Source organism: Grammomys surdaster, unplaced genomic scaffold (assembly GCF_004785775.1).
Source record: "Grammomys surdaster isolate TR1022 unplaced genomic scaffold, NIH_TR_1.0 204, whole genome shotgun sequence".
Lineage (NCBI taxonomy): Eukaryota > Metazoa > Chordata > Mammalia > Rodentia > Muridae > Grammomys > Grammomys surdaster.
The window spans coordinates 1,302,943-1,314,698 of NW_021604649.1; the positions used below are offsets into that span (position 1 = coordinate 1,302,943).

At 48.4% G+C, this 11,756-nt stretch overlaps 2 protein-coding genes across 2 annotated transcripts in view; both read right to left on the reverse strand.

The window, feature by feature from the left end:
* Positions 1-69: 69 nt before the first annotated feature.
* Plp2 (proteolipid protein 2) lies at positions 70-3,537 on the reverse strand. Its single transcript, XM_028770850.1, has 5 exons — positions 3,278-3,537; positions 1,889-2,044; positions 1,689-1,784; positions 1,170-1,260; positions 70-629 (listed from the first exon to the last, which is right to left on the reverse strand). The coding sequence occupies exons 1-5, from the start codon at positions 3,371-3,373 to the stop codon at positions 610-612; spliced, it is 459 nt and encodes a 152-aa protein (XP_028626683.1). The 5' UTR covers positions 3,374-3,537; the 3' UTR covers positions 70-609.
* Positions 3,538-6,735: 3,198 nt separating this feature from the next.
* The window catches only part of Magix (MAGI family member, X-linked), a 7,270-nt gene continuing 2,249 nt past the window's right edge, over positions 6,736-11,756 (reverse strand). The window contains exons 3-6 of the mRNA XM_028770848.1: positions 9,465-9,547; positions 8,436-8,672; positions 8,177-8,345; positions 6,736-7,297 (exon numbers count right to left, since the gene is read on the reverse strand). Of these exons, the coding sequence (XP_028626681.1) occupies positions 7,011-7,297; positions 8,177-8,345; positions 8,436-8,672; positions 9,465-9,547 (776 nt within the window). The 3' untranslated portion in view covers positions 6,736-7,010. The remainder of the gene's footprint in view (positions 7,298-8,176; positions 8,346-8,435; positions 8,673-9,464; positions 9,548-11,756) is intronic.

The following is an 11,756-nucleotide window of genomic DNA, read 5'->3' on the forward strand; positions in this document are numbered from 1 at the left end:
GTTTTACCTCAATATCCCTCCTCCTGATGCTCACATACATTTGATCAAAAAAAATTAACTTATTCATTGTAGACTTTAACAATACTTTTATTTATTTAGCCCTTCACAGCTCAACCCACACAGAGAAAAAGGTTATTTGTAGTGGGTCACTCATTTTGTAGCTTATGTGGGGATATGATTCAAGCAGAACTCACGTCGGCTGCTGGTACTGCAGAGCAAAAGGGAATCTAGGCACACCCATAAAGGTGACCACACCCAGGTGGGTTGATTGGCAGGCTGGAAGACAAAACTCCCAATAAAGGCACTTTTACAGGGACGTAGCTCAGTGGAAAGTGCTTGCCTAGGATGCACATGGCTCTAGGTTCAATCTCTTGTGCCATAAGCACTTTCAATGGGGTCAGAGAATTGGCTGGAGACTTGTGGAAACCGGAGGAGGTATTGTTTTGGAGACAGGATCTCACTGTGTTGCCCTGGCCTCAAACTCACAGAGATCCACCTGCCTCTGCCTCCTGAATGCTTGGAGGAAAGGCATGCCCCACCACCGCCCGATAGGAGGAAGGTTTTGATGGAAGAGCTATTGACAGGTAGCAAGAGACAGCTGAAGGACGATCACGGACCATCTGTGGGATCTGCACGAGGAAGAAAGCATTGATGAATCTAGATGCTCGTTTATACAGACAGAAACGCTGACACATGACATTTCACGACACAAAAGGCATTAAGAATCAATAAGGGACACAGTTGGCAGTCATATCTTTCCCTAGGAGGTCTTTTTCCTTTTTCTTTTTTTTTTTTTTTTTTTTTTGTTTTTTCAAGACAGGGTTTCTCTGTGTAGCCCTGGCTGTCCTGGAACTCACTCGGTAGACCAGGCTGGCCTCAAACTCAGAAATCTACCTGCCTCTTTTTCCTTTTTCTTTCTTCTTTCTTTTTTTTTTTTAAGTTTTTATGTACTTACTGTAACTTACTATATTGACCAAGCTGGCCTTGAACTCAGAGATCAGCCTGCCTCTGCCTCCAGAGTGTTGGGATTAAAGGTGTTTGCTACCGCCACTCTATGCCTGAACTGGGGCTCCGCAGTGCTCCTGAGCCACCCACAGAATCCCTTTTTCTTTTTTTCTGCTCTCAGCGTACACACAAGTATACACACGTGCACACACACACACACTTACCAGTGGGGGCTGCTGTATGTCTTTGCTGCTTTAGAGGGAAGGTGATGTATGCATCGTAGCCAAAGAGCAACGTAGCAAGTAAGCCCAGGATCTGGAAAGATAGAAGTAAAGAGACTGGATTAGAGGGCGGGCATTCCTACTCAGCCTCCAAGGGAGGGGGCCCGTGTAGGTTAGTGACACCAGCCTCATGCTAGAAAGCCAGGAAAAGCTCAGGGAATGGTCAAGAGTCTGAATACTTACTACCTTGGCATCCCCCTAGTACCTCTCAGCACAGAACGAACATCCACCCGCATTGTCCCATATGCAGAGGGCTTGCTTCTTACTACAATTTGAGACAAAGTTCTAGCAGATGGTAGCCTAACATGTTGAAAAAAGGGGCTGCCTTTGTCTCTCACAAGATCTGTGTCTGACAAAGGACGGTGTTTTTACACCAAATGATCTCGGTAGATAAAACTCATTGCTGGGGCCAGGTGTTGCTGTAAATCCCGAGAGCTTTGGATCTGTTTCTTGGGCCCTTACCCCAGCAACGATTCTGGAGCTGCCTCTTCCTTCTACAAGGACAACAATGGAGGTGATCAGGTACAGGATGGCTGCTATGAGGGATCTGAAGAAGTCCTGTGAAGTGGACAGAGAAAAAGGTGACCTCAGAACCCGGAGCGGTAGACCATTCCAACTTCCCACCCCATGCTCAACCTCGCCACTGCTGGCCCCATTCTCACACTCCAAGGCCAGTTGATGAATGACAGCTTGGAGTGCAGGTCACACATGTAGATGACAAATAAGAGGGCAGCACAGATCATCTCAATCACCGACAGGGAGGAGTAGGCCGATGCAGTAGACGCACTGAAGCAAATCAAAATCACCAGGCATAGTATCTGGGGGGAGGGGGGGTAACAATGGACCGCCATCAGCCATGGGTTAAAAACAATGGTTTAAATTAGAAAAGAGAGATCTCAAACTTAAATATCCACGGGAGGAGAGGAGGAAATCTACTTTCCAAGACATAGCTCAGTGGCTGAGCATTTGCCTAACATGTGAAGAGCCCTAGGTTCCACCCACTCAGCAGAGACAGTTGGGGAGGTTGGGGGAGAAAGACAAAAACCATTATTTTTCTCAAATAACTACCAGGAGTGAGAAAGTTTCTCAAATAACTACCAGGAGTGAGAAACTGACATCCAATAATTGCGAAACACCTCTGGCAGGCTCACTGTTCTCCCAGCACTGTCTAAAGAGCCTTACAAGTCGTGTTTCACAAGGATCTAAGGAGCTACGTACATTTATTTTACACACGAGGAAAGTGAGTCACAGAGAGGTTAAGTGGCTTGCCCAGGGTCACCCAGTAAGAAAAGAGCAGAATTAAGTGCTTCAGTTCTCCTTTCCCTGAGGCGAGTGGCTCTGCCAGGTGTTTTGTGAGCGCTGGTGGCGCCAGCGTCCATGCCTTGAGGGGGAGGGACGTTCGGTTCCCCAGGCAACCCCTTTGGGAAGGGGTGAGACTAACACCAGAAGGGCAGGGCTCCGTTAAAGGAGCCGCACCTCTTTTATAAGTGACCCAAAGGCGGTGCCCACTTGAAGGGGGGGGATGGAAAACCAAGGTTCTCTATAACCATCCAAAGAGCTAAGGACCTCCCATCCAGTCCCAAATGGGCAAGGAAGAACTGGCGAAGTGTGGAACGCCCTACCCTAGAGGGGACTAGCTCTACCCCACCCCAACAGCCCCCGCCTTTGGGCGCACTGCCAGCCCGCCAGCTAGTGCCCAGGCCGGCCACGCCCTGCCTCGAGAGGCTCCCACTCCCCGGGACCCCTTCTCTCCGACCACTATGAGTCTACACCCACACACGCACCCACACACCCACAGCCCACAACATTAGTTATAGAGAACTCACCTCACCAGTGAAGCACCAGCTCTCCACCCCTTCGCCCATGCCCCACCAAACGCCCTGCACCTTGGCTGGCTTCGACCCTCCTCCACGAACTCACCCACCTGCACCCCACTGCCAAGCAGCAAGCAGCTGGACCACGTGCCTGCCTCAACTGAAACGGGTCCCGTAGTGAGTGGTCCAGCCTGCAACACCCGGCTTCTACCCACACTCAGCCCCGGGAACACTCACAATCTCAGCGAACAGGAGAATTCCCTTTTTGGTGCGCGAGAAGCTGGTGCAGGCTAACCAGCAGCCGGGGGCCGAGAGACGCTCCGAGTCCGCCATGGTGTGTGCTGGAGTCCCTGGGACGCAGAAGCTCTGCTTTCTGGCTCACGGGTTCGAGGTCGCTGCACACCCAGCCGTGTGTCCCGCTGTCTGGCCGGGAAGGGGGCCCCCCGGCCAAAGGAGGGAATGAATCACCGCGCCTAGCAAAGCAGGCGGGGCCGGAGGGGGCCGGGCCAGGTGAAGGCCGCCCCGGAAGCCCCCTTTGCCCTGCGGCTGAAGACGATACGGGTCCCGCACACTGCCTTATCTTCAAGGTGCCTGGAAACTCCAGGTACCAGGAGCAAGAATATGTAGACCCTTTACTTTTTTTTTTTTTTTTAATCCAAAAGAGCTACCGAGGAAATCTGGCTTTGGAAGAGAGTGACTCGATTTTCTACTTCTGATCTTAGCCAAAAGGCCAAGAAGTAATAGAGTCACTCTGTCCTTAGCTGGAAAAAAAAAAAGGGTGGTTGGGGCCCTGTTTAAACCCGAAATTCTCGAGGCCAGGTACGTTTCCTGAATTCGGAGTGCTCTGAATTTTAGAAAGTTTTCCCTTTGCATATAGAGCAGTGGTTCTCCACCTGTGAGTAGGGACCCCTTTGGGGTCAAACGACCCTTTCACAGGGGTCACTTGAGATCATCAGAAAACACAGATACTTACACTGGAGTTTATAACAGCAGCAAATATAGAGTTATGAAGTAGCAAGGAAATATTATTGTGGTTGGGGGGGGTCAGCACAACACGAAAAACCGAAAGGGTGTCAGCATTAGGAAAGTTGAGGACCACTGCTATATATTACTTAACTGGCACGAGCTGGGGTATTTAGACTTAATTACATCCACGATCTGGTGTAAATGATCACAGTAAGTGACATGAATAAAAATAGAAAGGTGTTTCTGATTGGGTCAGGTCAGGTTCTGTAGTCAACTGGTACCAAACTGGGGTGGGCGGGATGCAGTCAGTTTCCAGAGTTTGGTTATAAAGGACAGCGCAGTGGGCAGTGGTGGCGATAGTGCCTCAAAGACTGGGTGGGAAGGGGACCTGGTGATCAACCTGGTGAATACTAGTGACTATCATCAATCTGCTTCGATCCTAGGCAGCCATTACCCTGTGCTGGGTAATTCCAGAGAAGTCTTCGGCCTCAGTGCTGGACTTCAGTTTTCTGGTTCTGAGAAGAGACTTGGCCAAACCAGCTTTAGGGGGGAAGACTGGGGAAAGCACACATTTTTGCTGAGAGCTGGGCAAGATAAGGGGGAGGTGGTCTTCGAGTATAATTTTGGGTAAGAGAGTTGACATCTTGAGGTGTGTTTCTGAGCAATTAATTAATTCCTCCTGGCCACCGTAGTATCTTACTCTGAGACTTGTGCCTGGTTACCTGAAATCAGTACACCCTCCCCCCAATCCCCAATGTGTTCTGGACATTGGTTTATACTCAAGTGTAATGCAATCAACTGAAAGGCCAGCCAGAATTCAACCGAGGGTCGTGCCTGCCCTACCTCAAACATAGGTTCCTGCCAAATTAAGAAAGGGGTTCCCTTTTCCAATTGCCATTGTTGAGAAGATGCCTGAGTAATGGAAAGGTTGAAACATTTTCCCCAGTGTCGAGTACCTGCATTCAAGCAGGAAGAAATACCTGAACTTGTGGAACATGACAAATGTAGCTCTGGCCTCTGGACTTGACGTTCTCATAACTATTGGTGCCCTTCCCCCACCGCTTTGCCTTCATTTGGCTTCTGGTCTTTCAGGTTCCACTTCAAAAGCTACAGCTTCAACCTAGACCAGCAGCCCACCACCCCTCCCACAGTATAGCCGGTCCCTTTCTTTTTTCTTTGATGTTGTTTGTTTGAGACAGTCTCTCACTGGGTAGCTCAGCATGGCTTAGAACTCGTGACCCTCTTGTCTCAGCTGCCCACATGGAGACATTACAGGAATACACAATATCCAGCCATAACCTTTTTTTTAAAAAAAAAAATCTGTTACTATCGCTTCTCTTGGAAGTTATCTTTTATGGATTCTTGTCATTCTTGTGTGACACTGGTCTGCTTTCACTATACCAGCTCCCTGGCATCACTGTAGAACAGGTATACAGTCGAGGTTCAACTGGGACTTGTCAAATACTGGTAAGATTATGATGAAAGGCTTCCAAACCGAGCTCTAACTAATCTCCCTTTGAGCTCTCCCCCTCCGGTCTATTAGCAATCTCTGGGCCTCATTTTTCCCCTTTCTGAAATGATCTGAGTTGTTGAGTAGGGAGGTAACTAGATAAAAATGAAAAACCCCCATTAAAGCTAGTAACAGGGTAAAGCTAAACTAAGTAAACGGTGGCTGAGGTTACTATATTAGTTCCCTGGGTGTGACTGTTTAGGAATTGTGTACTAGAACCCTTTCCTGACTTCTGGGGAACCATACTCCCACTGTACTCTGAGTCATAAGTCACCACACACTAATACTTCAAGTGTTCACTTCTTTATACCCCAGCTGCTAGCTGTCCCTGTTTGGATTGCAGTCTGCCCCACCCCACCCCCACTGCTACCTGAGACTCTGGACCTGTCATTTCTCCCCTCCCCCCCATCCTCCTTATAGGGGCGAAAGTTGCCTGTTCAGACCACAACTTCCCTCTTTGGGGGATGGGATTGAGTATTCAGGATGTGGTTAACAGCAAGGTGACTGGACGTTTGTAGCACTGGGCAGCTCCTGCTTTGTGGCTTCCCGGGTTGGAGTCTTCTGTCTATATACGCTTTTGACAGTAGGACTCAGCTCCCAGGGTGGAGGAAACTTTAGTCTCGTCCCAGACCGGGACCGCCCGGTGCAGTTTGTCACCGTCTAAGGAAAAGGGGAGGCGTGGCCCAAAGACTTCTTCTAACAGCCCTTTTTAGCCTGGCCTACCCGGGGCGCTGACTCACACCTTCCCCGCTCTGCTTCAAAGTGGGATCCAGGGCCCCAGCCCACGTCCCTGGGATAGCAGTCTACATGCCACGGTTAAAGTTAGTTTTTTTCAAGCCGGAAGTGGGAGACCACAGACTCTGGGTGGAGGAAGGCGCCAAGCTTCTAGATTTGCTATCTTGATGTCGGCTAAGGGTCAGAAGAATTCCTTGCGGGTACCCTAAGCTTACTGGGACACGCCCACAACAGGCCCACTTATGCATTCCCCACGTCACAAGCAGTAATGTGGGTACTCCGAGAGTGAAATGAATGAATGAAGGGCAGGAGTTAGCAAAGCAAACTGGGGAGTAAGCAGAAATAAAGAGGAGGCATGAAGAAAGCTGCACGTAGCTTTCGGTTGGTTTCAAAGGGACTTCATCGAAACTAGATCAACCTACCCCTCCCTTCCAGGGTGGACTGGGAAGCCTCACCCCGCCTAGAGCACCTAGCAAGTCAGAACTGGATCCAGCTATTTTATTACCTCCCGGCCGGGAAGGAACTAGGAGAAGCTGCGCATATGCCGACGTGGGGGTGGTAGAGTGCGAGCGCTCTGGGCTCTGGGAGGGCCTTACCACTGGCGTCCTGAAGGGGTGGGGACCAGTCCACTGTGCAGTGTGCAGTGGGAAGGTACTAGAGCAGGTTAAAGCTCTAAGGGAAAAGCTTAAAGCCTGGCGGTCCGGCTTGCTAGAACTTTGTTGGACCTCACTTAGTGAGCACAGAGCTGTCTATTGGTGCTTAATGCCTCCGCCTTCCGGCTGCCATCTCCTGAGCGAGCTGCGCGCCCCCACCCCGAACTCCTAGAGCCCGTGAGAGCCGATCCTCACTTGGCACCAGCCAGGGCCCAGGGGTACCAGGGATACGGTCTTCCAGTTCTGCGGGGTGCACCGCTGCGCGAACCACGTGGTCAATAGCCACTGCTTCTGGACTAGGTCCGGAACTGGTCCGTGTCTTGGGCCGGTGGTGAACTGGGGAAATGGTGCGAGACTCTATCATCCTGCTTCCCCTAGGATCTGGGCTGCGATCTGGAGATAGCAAAACGAGGGGTTAGATTGGGTAGTGGAGTAGACAATGGAAATCGAGGCCTTAGCTAAGAGTGACCAGAAAAGCACTTAGAGACAATTCCCTTCAAGGCCTAGAGGTGTCACTCCATCACAAACTTCAACATTCCCCGCCTCCAGATAGACCCCTTCAAACTAGCCCATGCCCAACAGAAATCATTGCCCAAAGGCCATCAAACTCTGACCTTAGCCTTTGAACCGGGAAGCTTTCCCCGTGTGAGTGTTCTGAATCTCTTCTCTCTCACCTCTCCTCCTTTGATTCCCTGCTCTTTCAGTTACTAATTAATCCTTAAACATTGCGGGAGGGGGTCCTAGGGAGGTCAGAGGACAACTTGTGTGGATCAGGTCTCTCCTGCCACTGTGTGGGTCCTAGGGATCGAACGCGATGTCATCAGGCTGGGTGGCAACCTTCATCTACTGAGCTGTCTAGCCAGCCCCCTTTATTTGTCTCATGAGTAAACTCCCTACTCCCTAAAAGAGGAGATGGAAGCACCTGGCTTCTCAGGTGGCAAGCACTGCCCCAGTGAACCGCATCTCAAACATCAGAGTTTCCAGTCTTTATATTATCCCGTGCAGCCTTCTCTAAGGACTGAGACTTTTCCTTGGGGCGGGGGGCACTTTAATGCTTTAACCAGGATCCTCCTCTCCCAAGACCTCAAAAGCATCATCTATGAAGTTTTTACCATTTTGTGAAATCTATATAGCCCTATCCAGACACTGGACCTCTACAGTATCCCCACTGAGACCACCAGCTCCTTTCTACACAGGATGCAGCCTTTCCACTCTCTGAACCTCCCCTTCCCCTTTCTGATCTCTGCCTCTCTGGGAAATCCACCACTTCACCTGTCTTCTGATCTCCTTCAACCTTCTCGCTCCTACTGCCATCCATCTGTTGAGGCCGTTGGAGTACCAGGCAAATGCGGGGGCCTCCAGTTCGAATCTGCTCCACCACCTGGGCATGAGTGAGGCCCTTTGTTGACTGTCCATTGATATAGAGCACGAGGTCACCAGCCTGCAAGAACACAGTGCTGTATGAAGGGCAGATGGAGACTGGGCAAGAATAAGGACCATATCTATGAACGGACCATTGCTTGGAGCTGACCTGCAAACGACCACACCGCTGTGCTGGCCCATCCTTCAGTAGTCCACGCACGGCCAATGGAGCATCCCCAGATAAGTTTCGACCTCCACTTAAAGTGAGACCAAAGCCTGCAGGACCTCGGACCAGCTCCACAGAAAATTGGCCAGTGGCCTTGGGTAGTTTCAAAGCATGGATTGCCTTATTCTGGGTGACTGGAAGTGGCTCCACACATGTACCCAAAGCCTCATACCTTTGATGCTGGAAAAGGAGTAAGAGTATACATAAATTAGCTGGGTGTGTACCTTAGTCAGGATTATAATTGCTGTGATGAGACACCATGACCAAAACAACTTGAGGAGGGAAGGATTTATTTGGCTTATACTTCCACATCATAGTTCAACACCAAAAATAAGTCAGAACAGGAACTCAAGCAGGGCAGTAATATGGAGACAGGTCCTGATGCAGAAGCCGTGGAGGGTGCCATCTGCTGGCATGTTCCCCATAGCTTGCTCAGCCTGCTTTTTTATTTTTTCTTTTTCTTTTCGAGACAGGGTTTCTCTGTGTAGCATTTGTTGTCCTAGAACTCACTCTGGAGACCAGGCTGGTGTCAAACTCAGAGATCCAACTGCCTCTGCATCCTGACTATTGGGATTAAAGGCGTGTGCCACAATTGCCTAGTCGGTCTGCTGTCTTATAGAATCTAGGATCACCAGCCCAAGGAAGATGACACCCACAATGGGCTGGGCCCTCCTCCATCAATCACTAATTGAGAAAATGTCTTACAGCTAGATCTTAGGGAGGCATCTTCTCAGTTGAGGTTCCCTCCTTTCAGATACTCTAGCTTAGGTCAAGTTGACATAAGACTAGGCAGCACAGTGTAGGAAGTCCATGCCTATAATCCTAGCATTGGGGAGTCTAAGGCAGAGGGATCACCATGAGTTTGAGGAGAGCCTAGTCTACCTATCAAGTTCCAAGGCCAGCCTGGGCTATAGAGGATGCTCTAAAACTCAATAAAAGCAAAAGGTTAACACAGGACATAGCATTGAGTACCTGGGGTCGATGTTCCACAAGAGTGGCATGAGGCAAGCGACTGTCTGTGACTTCTATATCTGCAGAATCCAGACCGCTAACAGCTTAGATATGAAAGAGACAAAGAGGGACATCAAAAGATGTGACATGGAAACCAACTTAGGACTCCTGGGTTAACTTTGTAAATATTCTTATTTTATGTGTATGGGTGTTGTGCTCACATGTATGGTTATGTACCACTTGCGTACCTGATGTCAGATGCTCTGGAACTGGAATGACATTGTGAGCCACCATGTGTGCATATGCTAGGAATTGAACCTGGTTCTTCTGTGTGAGTAGCCAGTGCTCTTAACCACAGAACAATATCTCTCTAGCCCCACCAATTAACATTTCAACCTCATCTATTTGCCCACTTACACAACTCACACAGACTTGCCCACCATTTAACTATTTAGGGACCACTCTCCCATTCTCCTCCCCTTGTAATCTTTAGGGCTGAGCCTATAGAAATAGCTGTCCTGGCTCCTTCTTCTTAGGTAAGCCTCTACCATCCATGTGAACAATCCTCTATAGCTTCCCTCTGGATGTTAAGAGCATAGAGGCTGCAGGCAATAAGTAACATCCTAAGTGTGACTGTAGCTTATTGGTAATGGGACTAGCATGTGCCACATCCTGAGTTTGGTCCCAGTACCCAAAGAATTAAATAAACACAATGTATTTAATTTTAAAAAGTAAAGCCTTCTAGGAAAGTTGCCATTCCAAGATTTTTTTTTCCCTGAGAATCTAGACCGTAACCTCTAATTAACTTGCAAATTTTAGCTGGGCAGTGGTGGCGCACGCCTGTAATCCTAGCACTTGGGAGGCAGAGGCAGGCAGATTTCTGAGTTCGAGACCAGCCTGGTCTACAGAGTGAGTTCCAGGACAGCCAGAGCTACACAGAGAAACCCTGTCTCGAAAAACCAAAAACAAACAAACAAACAAACAAAAACAAAAAAACTTGCAAATTTCACTTCATTTCTCACGTATCAAGATCTACCAACAGCAGAAGACTAATCCCAGAATTCTAGAAGCTGAGGCAGAAGTATTGGCTCAAATTTGAGACCAATGTGGTCTCCATCATGAGACCTAGTCTCGTGAAACAAAACAAGGGACTAGAGAGCTAGTTCAACAGCTAAGAGTTCCTACCACTCCTTCTAAAGACCAGAGTTCAGGTTCCTGCACACACATGCCAGCTCACAACTGCCTGAAACTGATAAATCTGATATGCTCATGTGTATATACCTACACACACACACACACACACACACACACCCTTGAAAACAAGTAAGTAGGACTGGAAAGATGGCTCAGTGGTTAAGAGCACTGACTGCTCTTCCAAAGAACCTGGGTTCAATTCCCAGCACTCATATGGCAGCTTACATCTGTCTATAACTACAGTTCCAAGGGGCCTGCCACCTTGACACCAAGGCACATAAAATAAAGCTAAATAAATGATTTTTTAAAAAGAAAAAAGAAAGAAAATAAACAAGTCAGATGTGGTGGTGCATGTCTTTAATCCCAGCACTCAGGAGCCAGAGGCAGGTGTATCTTTGAGCTTTAGGCCAGCCTGGTTTACATAGTAAGTTCTGGGACAGCCAGGGCTACATAGAGAGACCCAGTCTCTAAAGTAAAATTAAATAAAAATTGTATCTTTAAACACACACACAAAACCAAGCAAACAAAAATCTGCCTCTAACAGAGTGAGTTCCAGGACAGCAAGGACTACACAGAGAAACCCTGTCTCAAAAAACCAAAAATAAAATAAAAATCTGCCTCTAATGTGTTCAGAGCTTCCACACTTTGACTGGCATTTCAGACTCACCTCTTTTTTAAAAGATTTGTTTATTTATTTATATGAGTACATTGCAGATATCTTCAGACACACCAGAAGAGGGCATTGGATCCCGCTAAAGAGGGTTGTGATCCACCATGTGGTTGCTTGGGAATTGAACTCAGAACCTCTGGAAGAGCAGTCAGAGCTCTTAACCACTGAGCCATCTCACCAGCCCTCAGGCTCACTTTTTTTTGCAAAGAAATCATTTCTTTGAAGTGCCTCCTCTTGGGAAATAACATTGAGTATTGTTCCACAAATGTATAATATGTATTGAAATCAACCTTACTTCCATTATGCACTTTGTTTGTTTGTTTGTTTTTCCAGATAGAGTTTCTGTTGTAACTCTAGCTGTCCTGGAACTTGCTCTGTAGGCCAGACTGGCCTCAAACTCAGAGATCCATCCACCTGCATCTACCTCCCTTGAGTGCTTCTTGAATTAA

What these genes read in the sequence shown, in the direction of transcription:
- Plp2 (XM_028770850.1), bottom strand. Translation starts at nt 3,373, where the DNA reads ATGGCGGACTCGGAGCGTCTCTCGGCCCCCGGCTGCTGGTTAGCCTGC. An exon ending in TTCTCCTGTTCGCTGAGATT is followed by an intron (nt 2,045 to 3,277) that starts GTGAGTGTTCCC and finishes CCCTCCCCCCAG; the next exon opens with ATACTATGCCTGGTGATTTT. An exon ending in TCATCAACTGGCCTTGGAGT is followed by an intron (nt 1,785 to 1,888) that starts GTGAGAATGGGG and finishes TCCACTTCACAG; the next exon opens with GACTTCTTCAGATCCCTCAT.